This window comes from Daldinia decipiens (genome assembly GCF_022478715.1).
Source record: "Daldinia decipiens strain CBS 113046 unplaced genomic scaffold F4813scaffold_4, whole genome shotgun sequence".
Taxonomy (NCBI): Eukaryota; Fungi; Ascomycota; class Sordariomycetes; order Xylariales; family Hypoxylaceae; genus Daldinia; species Daldinia decipiens.
Window position 1 is genome coordinate 364,097 of NW_026054547.1, and position 24,091 is coordinate 388,187.

A 24,091-nucleotide genomic window follows, 5' to 3' on the forward strand; every position below is an offset into this window, starting at 1 on the left:
CGTACTGAATTTCGGTGGCTACCCGTTGCTACAGGGGTAATCTTTATCGATAAAGTCAACAGCTGCAGCGCCACACTTAACCTTTCTTATCCTTCTAAGGTTTCTCACTGTTCGTCGCATACCTAAGTCTTCACCATCCATCACTGTTGCAAATCGTTAATCGCTCCAACTACGACACAATACACTTATTTAACCAACAATCCGAATACTTCAAATCTAAGCCCAGACCATCCCAGATCATCCTAGACCATCCCAGACCAATACCGCCAAAATGCCGAAAGCAGAATTTGGATCGACGAAATACCTGAACAATAAGATGAAATCGAAGGGATTACAGCGACTTCGATGGTACTGCCAAATATGCGAAAAGCAATGCAGGGACGCCAATGCGTTCAAGATGCACACACAAAGCGAATCCCACACGAGGAAGATGCTGCTAGTTGGCGAGGATGCGAAGAAGTATATCGACGACTTTAGCAACCAGTTCATCAAGGACTTCTTGCAGCTACTACGAACCTCCCACGGAGAGAAGCAAGTGCAGATCAACCACTTTTACCAGAACTACATCGCCAACAAAGAGCATGTCCACATGAATGCTACCAAATGGCACTCTCTTACCGACTTCGCAAAGCACCTAGGAAGGGAAGGAATTTGCAGAGTCGAGGAGAATGATAAGGGAATCCATATCGCATGGATAGATGACTCCCCGGATGCCTTACGCCGAAAAGAAGCGGTGCGGAGGAAAGAGATGCAAGATAAAGGAGACGAAGAGCGCGAACACATGTTAATCAAGGAACAAATCAAGCGCGCGAAGAGGGAAGCGGGTGAGCAAAACGAGGACGAGGCCGACAATTCGGAAGGCAAAGAACTCAAGAGACAGGAAGGAGACAAGATCAAGCTCTCCTTTGGCGCCAAGCCCGCTACTCAACCGGCACCAATATCCTCTCCGGATAAATCTACCCCGGAGACATCTGCGTCGCCACCAAAAGACCCAGAGAAGAAGGAGGAGTCAACAGCTACGCAAGAACAACCTTCCACGACCCAGAAACCTGCTTCTGCTCCCATTTCGCTTAAAATAGCAGCGAAGCCTCAACCCAAGAACGTCTTCGCGGCAGCGAAAAAGAACGCGCTTGCAGGGGCGCCGAAGAAAGCGCCGGCTTTCGGAGAACCGAAGAAGATGAGCGAAGCTGAGCGCATTATGAAGGAGGAGATTGAGCGGAAGAGGGCTCGGGAGAGTTCGGGTAGGGATGGGTTTTCTAATAAGCGCCAGAGAAATTAAAACATGGTGGTTTTTTGAGGGGGGGTCTTCAGGTTTTTTAAGCAGCATTGCGACAGGCGTTGAGAGGTATACCATCGGTTGAGGTTTAATAAGGGCATGTAAAACGTTTGCATGGGCGCTTATGGCGACTATTCAAGAGAATAATAGTCTTGCCAACTGATATATTTGGCCGATCATATTAGAATTTAGAATGCCTAACCTAAGGACTGGAGAGCAGTCCCAGTCTTTTACATACATAGGTAACCTAGGTAAACAAACAAATACAATAATATATTTTCTCCCTTTTTTCTTGCGACAAGCTTGTGAGGCTACAATCATTCACAGAAGCGTTCGTTTCGACCAGGGCCTTACGTGGGCCATCTGAGCCGCGTCATCACTCATGTATGATGCGATTGAGGCTCCATTTGGAGAAGCGCTTTCTACTACAACGTCACATGCGCGACTGGCCGCTTTCGACTACCTATATCTTATCTCCTGCCGTAAACTTCCTAGGGCTGAGGAGCGGTGAGGTATAGTCTATGTTCGCTTAGAGGTTGGGTGCTTAATTTCTAGAGGCAGCCCTATCTAGGAATGGTATCGTCATCGTGCCAAGAGTTTAGGTTGGGATGGAACTGCGAGATATATGCTACGTATGTCTATACAATGCCGGAGAGGGGGAGGAGTATAGGATTGACAATCGCCATGTGTGATTCGAGGTAGAGTAGAGTCATTGCCGGATGTGCGATGTGTAGGACTACGTATTTCTACGCGCACTTCTGATTGCTCAGGGAGCGAGAGGATGGAGTTTAGGACTATATGTATCTTTGCTGACGTACACTGATATGGAGTGCATGTCGCTTGTGAGGGCTAATCCGTCGCTGGACACGATGATCGTGGTGATGATGATGATGATGATGATGATGATGATGATAGAGGGACTAGGAAGCAGATAGACGGTATTGGAGTATGCATCGCGTATACTGACGATGTTGTATAGTCCGCGCACTGCTCTTACACACCTCGTAGCCATACCTATACTAGTATTATTGGGTGTATCTAGTATCTCGACTTATTGCGCATTTGATGACGACGGCTTCTAGAAGTGACTCATCTAAAGCAACTACAACACACATCTCACATTATCACGAAGAAGTTGAGTCGAGTATAAGAATAGGTTCATCATGAGCGCAAACATGGCCATAGCACCACAGCGAAAGCAAGCAAACGAGTAACCGAGCTCAATATCTTATCTTTGCGACGCTAATATCGACATATCGACATATATATACTAAAAGTCTAATTACTCGTAATTCTAGTTCTAATACTAATATCCTAATGCTCATCACTACAATGGCCGGCCCATTCCCCGTGAAGAACGCCACGGTCCCGTACTGGCGGACGCAGCTACACCATCTCGACTCCCACCGCAGTACCCCGGAACTTCCCGAGAAGCAGGACATTGTCATCATTGGCGCCGGGTTTGCGGGCGCGGCTCTAGCGCACTACCTGCTTAAGGATAACCCTGAGCATGAACCGAAGCCGAGTATTACTATCTTGGAAGCCCGGGAGGCTTGCTCTGGGGCTACCGGTAGGAACGGTGAGTCCTGTTACACTCTACTTTACCTACAGCCTCACATCACTCTGACTTGCGATCTAATGCCTACTTACTAACATTTACTAGGCGGGCACATCCGGCCCGATCTCTTCGTCGCTCTCGCTGCGCGCATGCAAGCGCAAGGCCTAGAAACCGCGAACCAAGTTGCGCTCTTCGAAGCCGCCAACGCGGAAGCCATCGTCGCACTCGTCCACGACGAAGGCATCGACTGCGACTTGCACGTGGTAACCACGGGCGACGTGTTCGTGGACGCGGCCGAAGCCGCTAAGATCAAGAAGCTATGGGACGCCATGACGAAACTCAACTGCCCGTCCCTGCGCTCCGTCACGTACCACGGGCCGGGCGACGCGGAGCGCGTGTCGGGGATCGCCGGGGCCAAGGTCGCGTTTACGTACCCGGCGCATGTGGTCTGGCCGTATAAGCTGGTTATGCATTTACTGGAGGGGGTGGTGGGAAAAGGGGTTAATTTGCAGACGAAGACAACGGTGCACGGAATTTCCGAGACGGTCGACGAGGAAGGGTATTGGACGCTGGCGACGGCCAGGGGGGCGACTCGGGCGAAACGGGTTGTTTTTGCGACGAATGCGTATACGGCGGGTTTGTTGCCCGAGTACGACGATGCGATATATGCGGCTCGGGGAACTGTGTGTAGAGTCCTGCCGGATGCGCCGGCCACGAATATACCGCTGGGATCGGCTGGGCTGGAGATGGAGAGCCCCAATTCGATCGATTCATACTATGGCTTGCGCCAGGATGGGAGTATCATTGTGGGAGGCGGGAAGAGCGCGTTTGTTGACGAGAGGGAAGCGTGGTATAGGAATTACGACGACTCGACACTGATCGAGTCCACGGTGCCATATTTTGACCGCTGGGCTGCGAGGACGTTTATAGGATGGGAGGGGACGGAGACGGAAACTGAGAGTATTTGGACGGCTATTATGGGTGTAAGTGTCCTAACTCTTCTTGATGCTATATCGAGGTATCATATCTTCCATGATAGTTCGTCCGTCCGACTTAGACTAACACTTGAGCTTATAGTACTCTGCAGACAGTGCGCCACACATCGGCCACGTACCGTCTAAGCCGGGACAATACATCTGCGCCGGTTTTGACGGTCATGGCATGCCGAACGTGTTGCTATGCGCAAAGGGGTTAGCCGAGATAATTAAGGACGGCCGCCCCTTTTCGGAGACCGGGGTGCCGGCTGTCTACGAAACTAGTGCGGCACGGCTTCGGAAGATTTCCGAGCTGGTTGAGGCTCCTACCATAGGACGGGCGCAGGCTGATATTTATTTGAAGTTTTGATGAAGGACGTTAGAGGACAGTGGAGGGAGAGAAATCTGGAGATAATATATTGTGCGGCACGGAGGCAGGGAGAACAAGGGGTATGTTAGCTATGCCTATAAGATTGTGATAAGCTGGAATATAAGCTGGAATAAAAGTTTCTCTGCATAACTCCTTATCGCCGTATCATACATACTGTTCATCGTTCGACCTGAAGTTGACTGCGTAGCGGATACGCCGGCGATCAAGATTTAAAGAGTGTTTAAGAGTGCTTGACGAACCAGAAAGTTGAACGGGAGAGTTAGAAGTCGGACATCGGAGCGCACCGTGCTTAAGGGTCGATACCTAAAAATAAGCTTCCAGGGCTGGAGCTTGCGTTGTTAATTGGCTGCCGAAGCTTTATAGAATCCACCAATCATAAAGAAAGCAGGGAATGGAAGCAATGCAGGCACGGAATCAGGGACCCGTTCTGCCCGTACTTTACGTCAAGTTCCCATTTATGTACGTGTAGAAGTATGTATGTACATAATGTACATAATGTACTCATCTACCAAGATTCCGCCATACATGTACATATATTTGGGTACTCCCGTCATGTGCCTCGGTCGTCTCCATATGGGTACATAGGTAGGTACTTTTCAAATTAATAACGACTTAATCACTATCGAATAAGCAGAGGTGCTATGTAAGATTGTAGATTTCATTGCCCACCGGCAGGATAATATTCGGGTTTGAGAGGTATAAGCTATATATGGCTACATACTTAACCTACCTAGGTATTAACTCGATTAGTCGAATTATTCGGCATGCGCTAACTTGTCGGATAATTACAATAACGGACATGTTGTCTTCTAGGTTAAGATAATAATGTTCCATCCATTCCATCGTGGTTATGTCATTTATTTCGCAGTCCCGCTAACCTAAGTACCCCTTAGCGTGGGCTTGTGCTGTGCATAAGCTGCATGGGTACATGGATCGTTGATGAGAACATGGCCTCAACGGACGATAGGTGGTACCTTAGGTATGTACATACTATAGTATGTAAAGTTCAAGTAACCTCTTGTGGATCGGCCACTTTGCCTCAGCTTTCCCATTTTTCCTCCCAATTTCCTCCCAAGTGCCCCAAGAAAGCAATAACGATAATTGCTCCTTTAAAAAAATGATCATGGAGTTTGGCTTGTAACGAGTCCAGAATAAACGTCTTTATTAGTTGTTCTTGTATAAGTGAGTTGGTTTCTGTTTCTGTTTTAGTATGAGTCGCGCGATCCCCGGGCCATCTCTCATTCATTCCCTTGCTATCTAATTATGGCATCGCGCTGTTTGCCCCTATCAACTTAGTTTACCATCTGGCATGCGACTTCGTCCCGTGCTTGTTGATGACACGATACTATTATGATCTACGAAACTAACTGGTCCCGATCTCGCAGTACCGTTTCCTAATTCTACTCTACGGGGGCCTTTCCATTTCGATGCTTATCTAGTTCGCGATCATTGTACTCGGAGATGGATGCCTCAAGTGCGACGTGGCATCCGGCTAAGATGCCATACACTAATAACGATAACAACCAAATATCAGAGCTCGATTCGACGCAGAATCAAGATGTGAATGCCGATAACGAGCACGCGATTGAGCACTCAGCTCAGGAGATGTTAAATAACGAAATAATGGAAGAAGGCGCTGAGCCTCAACAACCAAGCGACAGCACGTTTCTAGACCAATTTAATCACGATGACGCTGGGGATAACCCATGGGGTATTCCAGGAGCTTCACCCGCTGCGGCTGCGCAAGGTGATGATGCTGTAGTACCTGATTACGAACACGAGATTGCCCAAGCGGAAACTACTCGGACGAGCAACGCTGCCAAACATTCCAGCACAACCTCGTTTGCGCGTACTGTGTCTCACGAGGTAAGCTTTAACGATGACGAGGATAGCGAGTTGAGCCTGCAGCGATCCGACACGGACCCTTTCAAGTTTATGCCAGCGAACGAGAGGACAAACTCGTTTCCCGCCGTACCGCAAAGGGAGGATGCGACTGAGGACGAATTCGGTCACCCACCCCCATCAACTCAAGCCCAAGATATCTTGCATGGCTTGGAGAAGGACGATTCAGACGACGACCCAGTTGCACAATCTGAATTCCCCGATACTCTTGGCGAAAATCAGCCCGTCGACGATGAAATTGGTGCAAATGGAAGCTCGTCCCAGCAATATGTTGGTGGAGAACTTGTGGGTACTGCAGAGGAGGAGTTGGATGCTCGATTCGAGGAGGGTTTACCGTTGATTCCACAGAGTGAACAGCATGACCTAGAGAACCATCACGGATCTAAGGCCTCAGGTCTTGGAGACGTATTTACGCAGGATGATATTGAAGGGAGCGATGCCTTTTTCAGCCAGGTAACTAAGGATATTTCTCGTCTAAAGGGAGATGCTAGCTTTGAGCATACTTTACAGAGGAAGTCTACGTCTATGGTAATGAGACAAGCCACAGACTCTGTGATGGGGGCAGAAGAGTCGAATTCAGAGCTCCCGTCTCCGGTCAGGGATGCTACGCCTGTGCAGCGGGCTGTGAACGGCGATTCTGAAACTCATTCGAAGGAGGGGACTGGTACTGAACCGGAAACCGTCGATATCGATGCGAAGTGGGCGGCTGCTTTTGATGATGACGAGGACTTCCTATTAGACTCAAATGCCGAGACTAAGGAGCTTGATCCAGCAGATATCTTTGGAAGTGATGACGAAGGGTTCTTGGAAGATACGACCGAGCAGACGCCAGCAGCACCGGTAGTATCGATATCTCAGCCTAATATAGCTGCTCAACCTCAGTCGGCAGGCTTGAATGGTCGTTATACTCCTGATAATTTCCAGCATCCGGCGCAATTAAGCCCGAACCCTTACGCACCAGCCCCAGTTGTCAATCAAATGCAGCCGCCGCAACCTCCTTCCTATGCGCACCCGGCCACGGCTCCTCCGCCGGCAATGGGTGGATTTGAGCCACCTCCAAAGCCAGCTATGCCCAAAGCTCAAAGTTTTGCTGATAAAGCCAAAGGAGGATATACATCTCCGTACGATCTCCCGATGGAGGTTGTGAAACCGAAGAAGCGGATTAGTATGCAGCAGCTTCCACGAGCAAACAACGCATCTCTAGGACCGCCAGCCGCCCCCCCAAGGAGTGCGAGCTTGTATTCCCAACTACCACCACCACCACCACCAGGAGCCTCGAACGCAAGTTTATCTCCTCCCGGTTCAAGTCATTCAAGCCAACCGCCGCCGCCGCCACCAGCGGCAGCGGTAGCCCAGAAGTCTACCCCTCCGTTAAAATCCAAATCTAGCTTCTTCGAGGACTTACCTCTACCATCGAAACCCCGGCCCGCGTCGCGACACAGTCACCTTTCTGCCTCACCTCAACTTAGCCCATATGGACAACCGCCACACGGACCTTTTCCTGGATCCCCTTTAACATCGCCTGCTTCCTACCCTCCTCATTCTCCCCAAGAGCAACCTGCTGGTATCACGTCACTAGTTGCTCCAGAGCGTGTTAATCCTTATGCTTCGGTGCAATCTAATTCTCTACCAACGCCAAGTGTGCCCCCCGTCACGACCTCAAGATACTCTCCCGCACCGCCTCAATTATCAGTAGCAAACGGGGTCCCACCGCCCGCTTCTAGCCGGTATTCGCCCGCTCCGCCTTCCGCCCGGTCGTCTGGCGGTGGATATGCCGCTGTCCCACCCCCGATGCTCGCACACCAACCGCGAACTTCTAGTCCCCTTGCCCACTCTCATTTTGAAGTCTCACACGAAAAGCCGATGCCAACTCCTATGAACGTTGAAGGCACCTCTGAGCGTCGAAGCTCATCTCAGTATGAGCCTCGTCTTACAAGAGTACCTTCGTTACCACCAACGCAGGAAGTTGAGGAGGAGCAATCCTTACTACGATCTCCGCCAGTTGCGCCTAAAGGCCCGTCCGAATCCAAATATAGTCCAAGACAAGTTAGGCATACCCCCCCGCCTCTCAGCTCTCCTGCCTATAACGCGATATCTCCCCCTAAGAGAGCGGTTTCGAGTTATGTTCCGATGTCTCCCGCATCCGCACCACACAAGGAGGTCAACTTTGTGCCACCGCCTCGGTCTCAAACCCAATCACCTGGAGCTCTTTATGGAAATCGGGCTGGAATAAGACCGATTGACACTGTCCCTCGGCCGTCTTCTGTGCAAGGTGCTTCCTCTCCACGGGAGATACCAAATACGAATGGAGCTCAACCTGCTGTTAGAACCCGGGGCATGTCTCAGCACCTCAATCTTGTCCCGCCAACCGATGGTCGAGAGCAGGACCCCTTGAAGAGATGGAGAGGCTGTCCCATCGTTACATGGGGTGTGGGAGGAACACTTGTGACCTCTTTCCCAACGGATGTCCCACGATATGGCATTAGCCAGGCGCTCCCGATGATCGTGCGTAGCCCAGGTGAGGTGAAAGTACGGCACGTCAAGGATATCCTACCGTTGGAAGAGCGTCTAGTCAAATTCCCAGGACCTTTGAAGGGCAAATCAAAGAAGAAAGAAACAGTTGCATGGCTGACGGCTGGTATTGATGCCCTTGAAAAAAGTCTTCCAAACCTTTCGTTCTTGCACGCTATTTCACACGAGGACAAGAGAGCTGTTGAGCGGGCATTATTGTGGAAGATTCTACGGGTTTTTATCGAAAATGACGGCCTTCTCGAGGGAAATCCTACAGTAGAAAAGGCTGTTAGGGAGGTTATCTCACCTGGTCTTGACACTGATAATCCTGAGCTTGCTGCAGCGATTTCTACCGGAGCCGATTTGACGGGAATATCTTCAACTGTAACTAATATGCAATCGGACGCCGTCGATTCTACGACCGTCGAGCAGATCCGGCACCATCTGCTGTCCGGTGACCGAGAGAAGGCCGTTTGGGCTGCGGTGGATAAGAGGCTTTGGGGTCACGCGATGCTTATTTCGAATACGATGCAGAGTCCGGAATTGTACAAAAAGGTTGCTCAAGAGTTCATCAAGAAGGAGGTGAACCATCCGGGTCACGGAAACGAGTCGCTCGCTGCTCTTTATGGCGTTCTTTCTGGAAATTTCGAGGAGTCGGTAGACGAGCTCGTCCCGGTTCATGCGCGGGCAGGTCTTCAGCTTATATCTACTTCAGCTTCTATTGGTGCATCGCAGGATGCGTTGGCGGGTCTTGACAAATGGCGTGAGACACTTGGCTTAATACTCAGCAACAGGAGTTTTGGCGATGCCCAAGCTTTACGATCGCTTGGTAACTTGCTCTCTGGATACGGAAGAGCGGAAGCAGCTCATATCTGCTACATCTTTGCTAGAAACTCTGCTATTTTTGGCGGTCTTGATGACCCTAATGTCAACTTCGTCCTTGTTGGAGCCGATCACCGTCGCCAAGCCGACCAGTTCGCGAAGGAGACGGAGGCCTTGCAACTTAGCGAAGTGTACGAGTATGGGTTGTCCCTTGCGGGAGGCTCAAACGCTGTTCAGAGCTGCCCACACTTGGCTGCTTACAAGCTACAATATGCTATGACCCTTGCTGAACATGGGTTTAGAGATAAGGCTTTACAATACTGCGAGGGCATCTACAACGCCATCACTGCGCAGACGAAGAGATCGCCTTATTACCACCCCGTTATAGAGTCTGTCGTGGACGATCTTATGAGAAGATTGAAGCAGGCTCCGAAGGAAGAGTCATCTTCGTGGATCCCGAAGCCTAGGATGGACCAGGTATCTACCAACATGTGGAGCCGCTTCAACAAGTTTGTTGCTGGCGATGATGAGGATGGTTCCGGTAATGCAGCGTCGGGTGAGGCTGGCGCTGAGTCTGGGCCCTTTTCTCGTCTTGCAGGTGGGACACCGACAATTAGTCGGTCTCCGTCGGTCTCGAACTTTGAAGCATACGGAAACGGTAACCCGTCACCTACCCTCCCGGCCACCAAGGCCGCTTCACGCTATGCGCCACTAGCATCTCAATCCTCGAATAACCCATACGACCCTAGCGCTTCTTACAACCCAGCTCCCAGGTCTTCGATGGAAAGGACCTCGGGTGAGATAACACGGAGCTCTTTTGAGCTACCAGTAAGAAGAGGATCAGACATGCAGTCTACATTTGGAAGTCCTTATACCCCTAATCTTAACTCGTCCACTTCTGCATATCAACCTGTGGCACCGGCCGCCTCTCAGACATCTCCCTACACGCCAGTCTCCCGAGGATCAGACTCGGCCCCACAACCTACGGGTATTGGAATTTCGTTCCCAGGTTACGATCCGTACGGAGCGGCACAAACCTCGCCGAACCCCAATACTTTCCAGTCGCAAGCCTCGCCTACGGAATCGAAACCGGAAGTTTTAGTAAACGACACTAGCGCGACGCAAGGTTATCAACCTCCTTCGTACGGATATGAACCGCCATCAATGAACTCCTTCGAGGCTCCTACAGGACAGTCGGAAAATAACTCGAGCGGATATGAACCACCTTCATACCAACCTTCCGGCTTTGAGCCTCCATCCTACGAGCCGGGTCCAGGTGACAACGAGGGCGATTCTCCCAGTGAATCGAAGCCCAAGAAGAAGAGCTTTTTCGACGACGAGGAGGATGATATTCCTGGCCTGAAATCACAGGGGAAGAGCAAGGCGGATATAGATCGGGAGAACGCGGAGATGGTCAGGAAGATTGCCGAGGAAGAGGGTGAGTACAAAACCAACGTCTCTCGTCCACATGTTGCTAACAGACTTTTAGAAAAACGTGCTGCTGAGGCGAAGGCAGCCAAGAAAGGCTGGGGCTTTGGAGGATGGTTCGGCGGTGGCGCTAAAAAGGAGTCACTCGAACCAGCCAACAAGCCCATCAAGGCTAAACTCGGCGAAGCCAGTAGCTTCGTATACGATCCGGACCTCAAGCGCTGGGTCAACAAGAAATCGGGAGCCGAGAACACTCCTGTCAAATCGGCAACGCCGCCTCCTCCTCGTGCCGCCGGCACCCCTCCACCTCCGGGATCTACATCCGCTCCTCCAGGGGGCTCGGGAGTCCCTCCCGCCGGTCCTCCTCGTGCTCATCTTACGCCTGCGCCTACACTGCTTAGAAGTGCCATGTCGCACGATAACCTCATGATTCCCGGCGGCGCTCCGCCTATGATGCGGTCCGTCTCGGGTCAAAGCACTAGTAGCGCCCCAGGCGGGCCTCCCAGCGCACCGCCTAGCAGGCCGGCTACAAGCCTGAGCAACGCGAGCAGCATTGACGACTTGCTCGGCGCGGCAGGGCCGAGGAAGGGAGGCAAGAAGGCGAAGAAGACAGGGCGCTACGTAGACGTCATGGCAAAGTAAAGAAGGAATGCACTGAATTGTGATAAATGATTGACTGACTGATACATGCATAACGGAGGAGATAGGGATCGGCACAGGCGCGGGCGCAAGGCTTACATGGATACATCTGTTACGGCTCGAAGGCCGGATACGCGCGTGCGCGCTGCCGGCTTGTATTATATAGACCTAGAGATTCTTGTAATAAAACGAAACGACGACCAGCTTTTAAGGCTGGTGTGTGTGTGCTAAAAGAGAATGAATGGTATTTTGGATTTGCCATTTTTGGTCCTTTTCGTGGTGAAGTAAACAGCTATTGATGGTACTTGATATGTAACTACCTAACTATTATATCTCAATACATGATTATATCTCAATACATGAGGCTTATAACAACTATCTCTGAACTACCTTCAACCCCTTTCTTAGGCATGTTATTCTAACCTGAGCTTGAGGGTAGGTAAGCTTGAAAATATTAACCCAGACGATAAATATCTCGTTGAATAAATCATCAGCCTGACATAACAGAAGCAATGCGATATCTTCTGTTAACTCTAGTTACAAGCCTACAAGCAAACATTTCGCTCCATTTCCTTAAAAGATGACATCATGACCACGTAGAGCCGCGCAAAAGCCGGTGATGAACTTTATAGCCGCATAGAAGATGACGCGGTCTCGGCCTGAGGTATTAGTACAGGTCTAAGTCCTGATTTCTACTTCCATCTATCTTAGCCCCTTTCTTTCCCATCCCCCATCCCAGGTATTCGTTCCTATCCAACACCCACAACATCTGTCATCCCGCAACATGTCCTCCCAATCCCATCCTAGCACCCGCCCCGACACAGAGAAACACTCCGACCCCGACCCCATCGCCTACGAAGTAGAGGTGTACCAGCGCGGACTGCGGTACCAACGACCTCCCTTTACCTTCAAGCCCCTGGAATGGGAACGCCTCGCGGCGGAGCGCATGTCTGCCGACGCGCGGGGCTACGTGCTCGGGTGCGCGGGGACGGGGGAGACGGCGCGGAAGAACAGAGAGGCTTTTGGGAGATGGTCTATCGTGCCGCGGCGGTTGGGACTGGGCCAGGCTTCAAAAGGCGGCGGTGATAGTAGCAAGAAGGGGGAAGAGAAAAAGGAAAAGGAAAGGGTCTTCTTCCCGGACCTCTCCGTCAATGTGCTGGGCAGATCCCTCCCGTACCCCATCGCCTGCGCGCCCGTCGGCGTCCAGAAGATCATGAATCCCGACGGGGAGCTGGCGGCTGCTAGGGCGGCGGCGCGGGAACGGGTCCCGTTTATACTGAGCACGGCGAGTAGCTCCAGCATCGAGGATGTAGCGCGGGCGAGCGACTCGGGGGCGGAGGGCGGGGGGGAGGCGGAGAGGTGGTTCCAGTTGTATTGGCCGGCGAGGGAACACGATGATATCACGGTGTCGTTGCTGGGGCGAGCGGAAAGGGCTGGGTTTAGGGTGTTGGTGGTGACGCTGGATACGTATATATTGGGGTGGAGGCCGAGTGATATGGATAATGGGTGAGACGTGTGCCCCTTTCTGCCTTTCCCTTCTGTTGCTATACCCCCCTATCCCTACGTGCTAACTAGCAAACCACAAGATACAACCCCTTCCTCCGCTCCGACCAAGTCGGCATCGCCATCGGGCTCTCGGACCCGGTGTTCCAGGCCCACTTCAAAGAGAAGCACGACGGCGTGTGCGTCGACGACGACCTAGGCGCCGCGGCCGCAGAATGGACGCGCACCATCTTCCCAGGCACACCGCACGCCCTCGACGACGTGGCCTTCCTGCGCAAGCACTGGCGCGGCCCCATCGTGCTCAAGGGCATCCAGAGCGCATCCGACGCGCGCGAGATCGCCGCCTCGGGCCTCGCAGACGGCATCGTAGTAAGCAACCACGGGGGACGCCAGGCAGACGGGGGCGCGAGTTCGCTCGGCGCGCTGAAACAAGTCGTAGCGGCCGTCCGTCCCCGTCCCCGTCCTCCCGCTCCTGACCCAGAGACCAACGGCACAGACGGAAACACGAAACTCCAGATCCTCTTCGACTCCGGGATCCGCAGCGGCGCCGACATCGCCAAGGCGCTCGCCCTCGGCGCCGACATGTGTCTCGTCGGGCGCCCGTACGTCTACGGGCTGGTGCTCGGCGGCGAGGACGAGCTGTTTTAGGCTGAGGGGGGGAGTTGTGTTGTAGGGAGAGATAGTCGTCTAACCTAGGCTACATAGATGTAATAAGGTAGGTACATACATACATACATACAGAAATAGGGGTGCCTAAAGTGAATCCAAGGCTGCAGCATATGGTCGCGAACTTCAAACCTCCCAACAACTAAAAGCCCGGTGGTGCAGTGGGAACACATTCCATCATTACGCGCTTCTGACGAAACCCGCAGATGAGAGGTCGAGGTTGGAAAGACGTGGGTTCAAATCCCACCCGGGCTATTCTTTTTTTGCGCCTTCGTCTTATTTCATCCCCCTTTTCCTACCCGCAAGTCTCATATGGGATGGGATGGGAAGATGACACCGAGATGAAGTACATGAGTACCATCCCCTGTACCTCTGGGTAAAGTCATATTTCATAACCTATAACTAGATGAAGGCATGCATAATAAATACAATGTGCTATTATGAAGCCTTAATAGTACCCCTATTTTTTAAACCTCTCGACGTCCACTCGAATAAGTGAACCTTACTATAGTTCCGGTAATCAAGACATTCAAATACGGTACAAAGCAGCGACTCAACCAAACCAAACAACTTTAAGACAGTAGGTACATATATGTATAGAGGTAGTAATCATCACCGCATCACCGCATCACATACAAGTACCAGACAAGTTAAGCAAGAAGCGAATTATTAAGATATCCCTTGATCGTAGAGCCTACAAACCTAGGTAATATACTGTGCTTATGTACGTCCCTTTTCCCACACTTTCCCCTATTCTTCCAACTGGGTAGCCCTCGCCGGCCCTTATAAGCGCGCCCACCCTCCGACATGAGAAAAGGGGTTGGCCAGTCGGTCCGAGAACTCCCTCCCTTCCTTTTCCTCCGCTAACAAAGGGAATCTGGCCCGGTCTGGCCGCGTCTCTTCCTTCGCACCTCTAAAAGAGTCCCTTCTCTAATAGCCTGGACTATCTTGCCGCCAAGCCAAGTGTAACTAATACACGTTTGTTGAAGATGAATGAGGTTGGTAATAAACTCATGGCGAGTGCAGTGATGCATTGTAATCGAATGGTGGGTTTGTTTGCATATATGCGCTTATATAGGTACGCATTGAAAGCCTTCGTCAAACGGATGTGCTGATTCGGCGATCCAAGGTTCAGAACTAGTAATTATACAGTAGGTTTATGATCCGGGCTTCACTCGTACATGGGCTTTGGTTTCGAACTCCTCTACAATAGCTTCGCAAAATTCGTTCGTCGGTGATCCGGACACAATTCCCCTAGGGTTGGCTGGGTAATATATTGTAGACATTATATCAGTTGGATAGATGAAAGTAGTGGGGTGGGTTTCGATTCGACGCTGCTCCTTATGCCATCCATTCATTCCTCCGCAGCAATTTCTGCCGGTGTTTCTTCGGGTATAGGTGTTTTGACACCCTCGTCCGTTTCGGCGGTACCGGAGCCCGGACCGGAGCCTCCCTTTAGCCGCCGTCGTCTAGCCCTCCTTTCTTCTGCCGCTGATTTCCTCAAACTATCTCTCTTCTCCGGATCATTATCATCCGCTGCATCGCCGCTTCTCATATCTTGTAGAAGCATTGCAGCTCTCTGAGCCAAACCATCCTCTCCGTCTCCATCTCCAGCCGTCGAAGGAGCTTCGCCAGGAGATGGGAAATCCGGGCTAAGGGGGTTATTATCAGAATCTGCGATACCATTGGTACTCTCCTTATTGGTATCAGTTTCGGCCTCTGGCATCTCACTGAGGTCGGGTATTTTCTGGCCTGAAGCGATGCGAACTTGGTGACGATCCTTGAGGCGCGCACGCCTTCTTCGGTCTCTTTGATCTCTTGTTTGCGGTGCTGCGGCGCGCAACTTTTCGAGAAGCGAGTCCATCGCACCGGCCGAGGCCGGCGACGGTGGGCCACTCTCGACGGCTCCCGTAACCCTGAGCTGACCATGTTTTCGTTTCATGCTAGCTTCGTTCCTCCGTCTCGTCTCTTCGTATTGTACGTTCTTGTCTCTGCTCTTCTTCCACTCCTGGAGGAAGGAAGCTAGCTTGGCGAAAAAGTCGCGACGGGCGTTATCGTCCTTCGGATCTTCACCGTAGAAGATCATGATGTCGTCGTATGTACGGATCATTTCTTCCAAGTACAAAGACATCTGTTCTGCTTTTCGGCGAGCATCCTTCATACACCGCTGGACGATTTGCGAGACACGGTCCTGAGGATGGAACTTCTTAGGGTCGCTGAGGTTGCCGCTGTCTAGTGACATCTGTATATTACGAATGTTATCCACGTATCTCCTGGCGTCTGCTTGTAGTTGCTCGATGTTGATCTTTTGAACGGTAATGACGGCTTGAATATCACCCGTGAAGCCCTCCCATTCGGGGTACTGGTTGCGAACGATACGCTCGACAAGATCTGCAAGTGTTGATTGGTTCTTGTCGTCCTTCACCATTCCTAAACGGGCGAGCGAGCTGAGCTTGAAACCTCTTGCTTGCTTATTGGCGTCGTTCATGTAGTTTCCGATATCGAGAATCAAACCAAGCACGTTCATCAGAGAGACCGAGTCTCTTAGAGCCTCCGATACCGATACGACGTGATGAATCTTTTCGTTAATTTCGTCGTAATCGGCTTCGTAACTTCTCGTCAAGGCCAACGCACGTATTCTGCTCTTCCAGTAATGGTGTAGCTCGAAAGCCGTGAACAAGTAAATTTGATCTTGTCTGGTCAGTTCGTTTGGATCTTGTTCGCGATTTTCCTTGCTGGCTTCCGGACCAGTCCAATCCTTGCTATATGGTGCCATGAGTTTCGCAGTATTGTCCGGAATGTTGCACAGGTCGTCTTTTTGGAGGAAATCCATGACAACAGGGTTGTCAAGTATCTCCTTGTCGCATTGAATGATCATCTGAACGATCTTTTCTACAGAGCACTGTGAAAACTTTGCAAAAGCAATTTCTAGAATAAGTTAGCATTTTATAGCTTTTGGCAATTCTTATATGGGAATTGAGCTTACCGTAAGCTTTCCGAAGGTCACCGGAGATAATTTGCTTCTTGTCATCCTTCTTAGAGGTGCCAACACCAAGCTTCTTGATCTCTTTGGCCATGAACAGTTTCTCAACTTCATCCAGAATACCCTTCTTGCTAAGCTCGGCATACTTCTCTTCTCTTGCTTCTGCGGAAGGAGCATGCGCCGCCCAATGACTGGTTTCGGGAGTATCAACCTTGTCCCAGTGGAGGGCCTTGAGCTTCTTCTTCGGCCTGACAACAGGGAGGCCGATTGTAGGACCTGGTGCGAAATTATTTTGCGCGGAGAGGAAGTGACCGGACATGGCACCAGGCATTGGTGGAGGAGGGGGAGGCATTCCTCCGGCAACCCCAGGCATAGGAGGCGGCGGAGGTGGAGGGGGTGGGCCACCTGCAGATGTGGGTGATAGCATTCCTGGCATTGGGGGAGGTGGCGGCGGAGGCGGTGGTGGAGGAGCGGCTCCCGGAAGTTGGCCGGGCAATGGAGGGGGAGGGGGAGGAGGCGGCGGCGGCGGCGGTGCTCCAGGAAGTTGGCCTGGCATCGGAGGTGGTGGTGGAGGAGGAGGAGCAGCCATGTCGCTAACTTGAATCTTAGGCGGCTCAACTTCGCTTGGGGTAATGGGTGACTGTGACTCGAGGCTTGGGTGAGATGGGTTGGTTGTCGCGCCATCTTCGGAGTCGCTAATATCGTCCCTCTTACCCTTCGCTTGGATCTCCGACATGAGGCTGGCGGCTTGCTTGGGATCCATGACAGGCCTCCTAATCTCGACGACTCTTGGCTTCTCGTATACAATATCATCGTCACCTTCGGTGGCGCCTTCGTCGGCGCTAGAGATATGCTGTCCTGCGACGGGCTTCCTGGACAACCTCGTCTGTCTGTTAACCGTCCCAAGCATGCCAGACGGCGGAAGTCCTGCGCCATCCGGTGCTTCATTGTAGCTCTCTACATAGCCATCCATTTCCTCACGTAGCGCACGCAAGCGGTCTGAAGGACCAATAGCGTCGCCCCAGACTCTACCCTCGAGTTTGTACTGGGTCTTCTGTCGTTCGAGCTGCATAGCAAGTCGGTCCATAAGCTTTTCGCGATCCAGAATACCTTGCATTCGAGCAGGATCCTCATCGGCCATCTTGTTCCCAGAGACGCCCTTGACGGCCTGAGAGGCGGCTACGTCTTGGGCGTCCCTAAGCATAAGATACAGTTCTCTCGTTTCTAACTCGTACCGCTGCGCTTCCTTAGCACGCACCGTCTGCATATTCTCAATTTCGGCCTTCAGACCATCTGCCTGGCGCTTCTGGGCTTCGATGAAGCGAGCTTGCTCTTCTAATTGTCTCTGTAGCTTAGCAACAAGACCATCCGCACCGAGTTCTAACTGAGCTCTCATCTCATCCCGCTCTGCCATGGCAGCATCGGCAATCTGCCGAGACTCCAAGGCCTCGTCCAGAGCTTGTCTGGCTTCAGAATCTGTATGCAGCTTATCTAAAAGACTCTGGACCGTGAAGTTCAAGCTTTGCTTGAGGTCCATGTTCGGCAGACGCCGGTCCATGGCTACGTAGCTTAGCATCGAGTCGACGAGCTGGAACATGCGCAACCGTTCTTCTCCATCATTATCTCGGATCAGAAGCAGATGTTGCAACGCGGATATGAAATAGTCATGTGTCTTGGAGCCTTGGAGTCGTTGCTGAATAGCGTCTACGATCTGGGTCGGATCGTTGAGGTCCTTAACCTCGCCCTCGACGCTATCTTTCATACTACTATTCTCCCGCTCAAGCATATCCTCGTAGTCGATAGCCTCGTTTGTCCGGAACCGCTCGACCTGTTTGTCTATCAAGTCATATTGGAACGCCTCCATCTTTGTGAGGATCCGCTTGATCCCACAAGCACCGAACTGCGCCCTGATATGCATCCGTAGCTGGAGGTCATTCTCAGGCGCATCGATGATCGAATTGACGAGGATGAGCGTTGCAACAGCGTATTCCATCAAGAGGTTCTCCATGCCGATACCGCCACTGCGGACTTCATCGCTGGCCCCGACGAGACTGCCCATCTTCCCTCGCCCGTCTACAGTGACTTCAACGAGTCGCATCCAGGAGTCGAAGCGGCCATTTTCGTTCTGCTGGCTCTTCACGACATCCATAGCCTGGATCACCTTGATGTGACCCTCGCCCCCGTCCCAGTGGCATAGGAAGGATAACACATCGCTGACTAGTTTTCGTGTCGTGAGCCTCGGCGATATGAGCGACGTGACGAGAGCTACGACCACTTGCTGATGAGCGAGCGCATCGTCAGCGCCATATTTGTTGTTTAGTAAGGCCTTTAAGCACTTTAGAATATCGTATTCCTTGTCGAGATTCTTGTCGCTCGTTTTTACGTCGGATGGGGCTGCAGGTCCAACAGCGCTCTTCCGATTGAGTTTCAACAAGACGTTGGTGAGAGCGACCTGCCCTTGACATTCGATGAATCGCTTCACCCAACCGATCTGCTGAGTTCGCAAGTTGACCTCGAGACTACCTAACCCTTTCAAATCCAAGGTATTATCCATAACCTTTCGCACGTACCATTCAGGAGATCCCTCCTCGTCAGAGGATGCGGCGACATCAACATTTGATGTCGAATATACTCCCGTTTTCGCCGCCTGCTGCCTCCTCTTTTGCTCCCCTTGTAGTTCTGTCAGGCGATCCTGGTAAATGAGCGTCCATTTTTTGGATGACGGATATGCCTGCATTTGCCGCCGTGCTTGTTCCGGAAGATTGTGCCAACCTCGTTTCTTCATCAACTCGTAGAACATCTGTTCCGTTATCCTGTCGTCGTCCGGTCTGGTGAGTGGGAACCCGTCTCCACTCCCGGGTGGAAATACTGGATTCCCTGGAGGTTTGACTAGGCGATGAGAATCTCTACTCGAGGGAAGCGATGCAATGGAACTCTGGGAGGTAGCACTGGGCAGTGCTATTCTGGATGAGCGCATATTCGTGGAACTATTAGGGGGTACTCCATTACCTGCTGAAAATACGCTGGATTGGTCGCTTTGTCTAGATGTTCTGCCGAAGCCGGGCATACCATAACCTGGTAGAGAATCCCATCTTTCATTGTAGCTGCTGTTTTGCATCGAAGAAGCTGTGCTTGCACGAGGCGCCGGGGAACCGCCCGTGGCTGGCCCCCACTGATGGAATTGGGTCTGCCGACCAGTAGATGCCATTGTGAAATTCCCGCCGTTACCAGTGTTGGGGCGCGGCTGAACCGAGTGCTGAGAACTAGCAACGCTCACAATCGAGGCCGTATCGAAAGATGGATACTGATGGAAGTCGCCGGTGCCTTTATTCAAGTGATGGGGCTGGGGTAGAAGATCCCGGCGCACAGGCGGCTGCTCGCCTCGAGGAAGGTATTCGACGGGTATTGGACTTCGTTGGTCGGCATGTGTGCTGTTATAGGGGATGGCGGTAATTACACCGGCGTTGTTATTAACGCCAGTTTCGGGAGAGCTCGGACGGTCGAGCGATATTATCGACGAGTCCCTAGCATGTCGAGAGATACGCGACGAGGAATCATTATCCAAACCGATGAATCGCCCTTCTTCGCTGCCAGTGTGTCTCTTATCACTCCTATGTTTACTCCTAGAGAAGAAGCCCTTACCACCGGACGACATGACTGCGTGAGGCGGAGAGGGCGCGTTGAAACGCCGGCGCTTTGGTCGCTTTCTATTGATGATCTATTTACCCAGTAGTCGAGCGTGTCGATCCGATTTTCAGGACGAGGCGAATGAAGCAATCGAAACCTATGGGGGATATCGGATTCGTGCCGTCAGTGTATTGGATGCTGGAGATGTTGGATGAATTGCATCATGTTCTCCGGCAAAGAATATGGAATCGGCAAGGAATATACAGGTTGAAATTGAAGATCTAGGATCAAATGAAGGCCTGCATTAACGTGTGGTGGTATTAGCATTATATTTGGCGATGAAGCATTGCAGATAAATACAAGGGTATTTTTTGGTGAATTCAGTAATTTAGTGAAAGGAGAGAATGCGCAATGAAGAAGGGGGGGCCGTACGCACATAGAACTGAACACGGCGCTAGACTACATAAATGCAGGAGAAGAAGAAAAAAAAAGATCAAATGTCAACAGTTCTTCCTTATTGAGTCGACAAACGTCAGTTGCTGAACAATTCGAAATTCAAAGTAGGGGCGGGAAAGAGGTGGTCATAGTGGTTGTAGGTAGTTATCGGGATGTGATATCGTTGCTCAAAGGAGGTTGCTACCGTCTGATGAGACGCAAGGTTGCGGGCTGCGGGTTGCGGGTTCAATGTTGTGCAATGTCGCAGTAGGTACCATACATAATGCCGAGCACTTGTGGTTGGCCTGTGGCAGGTAGGATGCAACTTGTAGGGTACAAAGCGGATTACCAATTGAATTTACACGTTGCCGATTTCCCATCTTTTAGCCCCCCCAATTTGCGATAAGCCTGTATGTATGAATTTGTCTTAAAGCGGGAGTTCAGCTGAGGACGAAGTATCCAATTTCTGTATGTATTCCGTAATTACAATAATGTAGAATACATAATCAGGGGTCTTTCATATACACCGGGCAACGCGCAGTAATAAGACCTGTCATTAGCACTAACGCTTAAGCAATGATCAATCAGATTAGCGATTTATTTTAACAACACCTTTTTCTTTTTTTCTTTTTTTTTCTTTTTTAATAATTTTGTGTAGGTAATTCATTTTATCGATAAATCCCACAATGGCACCATGGGAAGGTGTGGACGATTCTGAAACATCAAGTGGAACATGAACCCCTGGAAGCTCCCTAGCGATGGCGATAATGATGCGATCTGGAGAGACCCTGGGTTCCTGGGCACTTAAGACCACAGATTAGGTTAGAAGTGTATAGTAGGGTAGACATAATTCAGAATGGAGGCTAATATTGGCGTAGACATATTATAGAGTACGGGTATAAGAAGGTATCTACAAGTGCCTAAAGCTCATGAAGAAGTCTTTAGCCGATGCGCAGAAAAGGGGCTGCATACTGTTGAACACACTACTACATACACTACCAAGAGGTAATTTCGTAATGGTGTCTGTTCTACTCTTTTTGGCCTCTCGGTTCTGGTTAGGGAATACTACGTGGACTTAGTGTAGTATACTTGGGCGCCTAAGGTGGTAACCTAGACTATTAGAATACTCCATGTCAGATCTAGAAGGATTCGGGGTCAGTAGACACATTAAGCTCCATTTTCGGTTGACGATAGTCGTTCTACCTTCCTATACTAATCGCGGGGCTTGCTACTGGGATTATGAATATCGCTACTATTTACTTACATATAAATACAATTATTACTTTAACCCTACGCACGCCAGTAGACAGAAGAATATCGATCAAAAGCACTAAATAATTACCTCATAAGAGTACGAAATACAGGTAACACGAAGGTACATACAGGTAGTTATATTATGAGTGTCCTACCATTTAAAAGTATTTCAGCCAATAGCAATAATCCGTACATAGGGGTGGATACCGCTACTTACACTTATGTAAGCACCTACATGGGGGAACTTGAAGTTGCGACTGCGCGTGCCGAGACGTAGGTACGTAACCATCTCCGTCTTCAGCCTTACCAAGTGCAATTGACCAAAGACGCAATCCCATGTAGAGCTTCTACGTGGTGCAGAAGACGTGCTTGCTCCTGAGACTTGCCGTTGCTGATAACCCTATATAAACAGTCGCTGTCGATTCGTCCTCGCCCTTACAACTAATAGTCGCGCATGAACACGGATTTTAGAGTCGGATCGGCCCTGTCCTAGAACCTACAAAACTTGACATCATATCATGCTCTCCTGGTAGAAAGGAGTATTGCGCAGCACCGCCAGCATGATGGGCACCACAATCTCCGTAGTCAAGGTAAGTCTGAGCTATAATTTATACATAATGAACTGTCGCAAACCTAACTCTTACAGACACTTATAATACCCGCCGTCATCTCCCTTATTCTCTTTCTCCTATCCACCTACGTGCTTGTCCCATTATGGCGGCATTACCACGCGCGTTATAGCCAATACCTCCCTCTCGAGACGATCTCGAGTCATACGGTATCCCTACGCGTCAGGGTACAAGATGCAATAGCTCGATGGATGGTCCCGTCGAGGTGGCGCATTAATATGCACGACCGCGTAGTAGTCGGAGCCGATGACGCATCCGACATAGGTTTCAGCTCCGAAGAAGGCGAAGAACTGGACGAAGTCGACGACGATCGCCGGCACGCGCTATCGTTAGATGCCCATGATCCCGAGCGCGCGGATAGCACAAGGAGACTAAGCAGAGAGTAGGTTAAAGAAGCCTACCGTCTAAATTATCGCAATTCCACATTAGGACACAGGGCTAATTACAAGGACCTAGTTTAGAGGAAGGCTTCCGAGATGATAGCGAAGAGGAAAACGACGCGCGTCATAGCAGGCAGTAACAGTTTCTGTTGTCAGATAATGGCATTAGCGATACAGCTTTGGAATAGCTGCACCATCATGGAGCAAAATTTGTCGCTGTTTGAATACATGGGAAGGCGTTGGAAAACAGTTGCATTATTATTAATTGGTCATAATTCCGTCGGGTGCGAGCATACTGCAACGCGCGGCGTAGGAGGATCTTGTAAATCAGTTTAGTAAGTTTGGAGTTTTGAATGGATCTTCATTCTTTAGGGTCCAACCTATGCATATCTCTAACTATAGCTGGTTTGTTCGGAGAGCGATGTTCTAAGTCCCTATTATATCAAATGGGATCAAATATCTGCCCGAGTCCATAGCATTGAATATATATGACGAGGTAACTTATACGTTAGCAGATACTATCATGAGACCTTTCTCATAAGATTATCGAGGAATATACTGACAGTCCTCGTGAGCTCCAAACCAAGTTAACTTTGCTAACTTTACTTCTTACCCAAACAAGTGACGGGCAGTATTTTAATACGTCAGGAAGACTACCCCCTTTTGTGGATACTTGGTGTTATAGTTTGGGACAATATATACATACTAAGCCTGTCGGATGATTCTGTATGTCGAACAGATAATGCCCGACTACTGCAACTAGCGCTCAATTAATGCAGTGAGGTTGTATTGGAAGTCATAGGTCGATTCACGCTATTTCGGGAATAGGTATCGAGTCTATTCAGATAAGACAGGTCATCTTGACTGCTTTTCTGAACGTAACGTATGAAATTTGAAACGCTAATGTCTCGCTAGATAATATGAACCTATCATTTTTCCAAGATTGCTCTGGAAATATTCTCGATTTATCCAAACTGGGTGTTATTTTCTGGTGGAAAAGATAAATATCATATCCGCTCTTTACATATCTAACATATGAACTATCCTAGGTTAGTGAACTACATCTAAGCTAACAACGTCAATTTATACACCGTTTCTACTGAAGCACCATTG

The 24,091-nt window shown here is 50.5% G+C and overlaps 6 protein-coding genes and 1 non-coding gene across 7 annotated transcripts; 6 read left to right on the top strand and 1 right to left on the bottom strand.

Annotated features, from left to right (window-relative positions):
* Positions 1 to 109: 109 nt before the first annotated feature.
* Positions 110 to 1,560, top strand: F4813DRAFT_346833 (domain of Kin17 curved DNA-binding protein-domain-containing protein). Its single transcript, XM_049241889.1, has one exon. It carries the CDS (start codon positions 272 to 274, stop codon positions 1,277 to 1,279), a length of 1,008 nt encoding a protein of 335 aa, XP_049103188.1. The 5' UTR covers positions 110 to 271; the 3' UTR covers positions 1,280 to 1,560.
* A 1,048-nt stretch (positions 1,561 to 2,608) lies between these two features.
* F4813DRAFT_385757 (FAD dependent oxidoreductase) lies at positions 2,609 to 4,178 on the top strand (the record flags this gene model as incomplete). Its single annotated transcript, XM_049246299.1, has 3 exons — positions 2,609 to 2,855; positions 2,940 to 3,817; positions 3,912 to 4,178. 3 exons carry the CDS (start codon positions 2,609 to 2,611, stop codon positions 4,176 to 4,178), a joined length of 1,392 nt encoding a protein of 463 aa, XP_049103189.1.
* An 822-nt stretch (positions 4,179 to 5,000) lies between these two features.
* On the top strand, positions 5,001 to 11,867 carry F4813DRAFT_221550 (Sec23-binding domain of Sec16-domain-containing protein). Its single transcript, XM_049239808.1, has 3 exons — positions 5,001 to 5,381; positions 5,585 to 10,872; positions 10,924 to 11,867. The coding sequence occupies exons 2-3, from the start codon at positions 5,661 to 5,663 to the stop codon at positions 11,502 to 11,504; spliced, it is 5,793 nt and encodes a 1,930-aa protein (XP_049103190.1). The 5' UTR covers positions 5,001 to 5,381; positions 5,585 to 5,660; the 3' UTR covers positions 11,505 to 11,867.
* Positions 11,868 to 12,075: 208 nt separating this feature from the next.
* On the top strand, positions 12,076 to 13,764 carry F4813DRAFT_221592 (putative FMN dependent dehydrogenase). Its single transcript, XM_049239811.1, has 2 exons — positions 12,076 to 13,007; positions 13,088 to 13,764. The coding sequence occupies exons 1-2, from the start codon at positions 12,286 to 12,288 to the stop codon at positions 13,650 to 13,652; spliced, it is 1,287 nt and encodes a 428-aa protein (XP_049103191.1). The 5' UTR covers positions 12,076 to 12,285; the 3' UTR covers positions 13,653 to 13,764.
* Positions 13,765 to 13,817: 53 nt separating this feature from the next.
* On the top strand, positions 13,818 to 13,925 carry F4813DRAFT_t26. Its single transcript has one exon. It is a non-coding gene; the product is annotated as a tRNA-Asn (tRNA).
* Positions 13,926 to 14,864: 939 nt separating this feature from the next.
* F4813DRAFT_221572 (FH2-domain-containing protein) lies at positions 14,865 to 20,560 on the bottom strand. The gene is made up of 2 exons (XM_049239809.1): positions 16,657 to 20,560; positions 14,865 to 16,598 (listed from the first exon to the last, which is right to left on the bottom strand). The coding sequence occupies exons 1-2, from the start codon at positions 20,306 to 20,308 to the stop codon at positions 15,025 to 15,027; spliced, it is 5,226 nt and encodes a 1,741-aa protein (XP_049103192.1). The 5' UTR covers positions 20,309 to 20,560; the 3' UTR covers positions 14,865 to 15,024.
* Positions 20,561 to 22,529: 1,969 nt separating this feature from the next.
* On the top strand, positions 22,530 to 23,118 carry F4813DRAFT_385761 (uncharacterized protein; the record flags this gene model as incomplete). Its single annotated transcript, XM_049246300.1, has 3 exons — positions 22,530 to 22,559; positions 22,616 to 22,980; positions 23,055 to 23,118. The coding sequence occupies 3 exons, from the start codon at positions 22,530 to 22,532 to the stop codon at positions 23,116 to 23,118; spliced, it is 459 nt and encodes a 152-aa protein (XP_049103193.1).
* Between the last annotated feature and the right edge of the window lie 973 nt (positions 23,119 to 24,091).

Excerpts from the sequence above, each read along its gene's own strand:
- F4813DRAFT_221550 (XM_049239808.1), top strand. The coding sequence starts at position 5,661 with ATGGATGCCTCAAGTGCGACGTGGCATCCGGCTAAGATGCCATACACT. Across the intron at positions 10,873-10,923 it reads GAAGATTGCCGAGGAAGAGG|AAAAACGTGCTGCTGAGGCG; the intron begins GTGAGTACAAAA and ends ACAGACTTTTAG.
- F4813DRAFT_346833 (XM_049241889.1), top strand. The coding sequence starts at position 272 with ATGCCGAAAGCAGAATTTGGATCGACGAAATACCTGAACAATAAGATG.
- F4813DRAFT_221592 (XM_049239811.1), top strand. The coding sequence starts at position 12,286 with ATGTCCTCCCAATCCCATCCTAGCACCCGCCCCGACACAGAGAAACAC. Across the intron at positions 13,008-13,087 it reads CCGAGTGATATGGATAATGG|ATACAACCCCTTCCTCCGCT; the intron begins GTGAGACGTGTG and ends GCAAACCACAAG.
- F4813DRAFT_221572 (XM_049239809.1), bottom strand. The coding sequence starts at position 20,308 with ATGTCGTCCGGTGGTAAGGGCTTCTTCTCTAGGAGTAAACATAGGAGT. Across the intron at positions 16,599-16,656 it reads TGACCTTCGGAAAGCTTACG|AAATTGCTTTTGCAAAGTTT; the intron begins GTAAGCTCAATT and ends AACTTATTCTAG.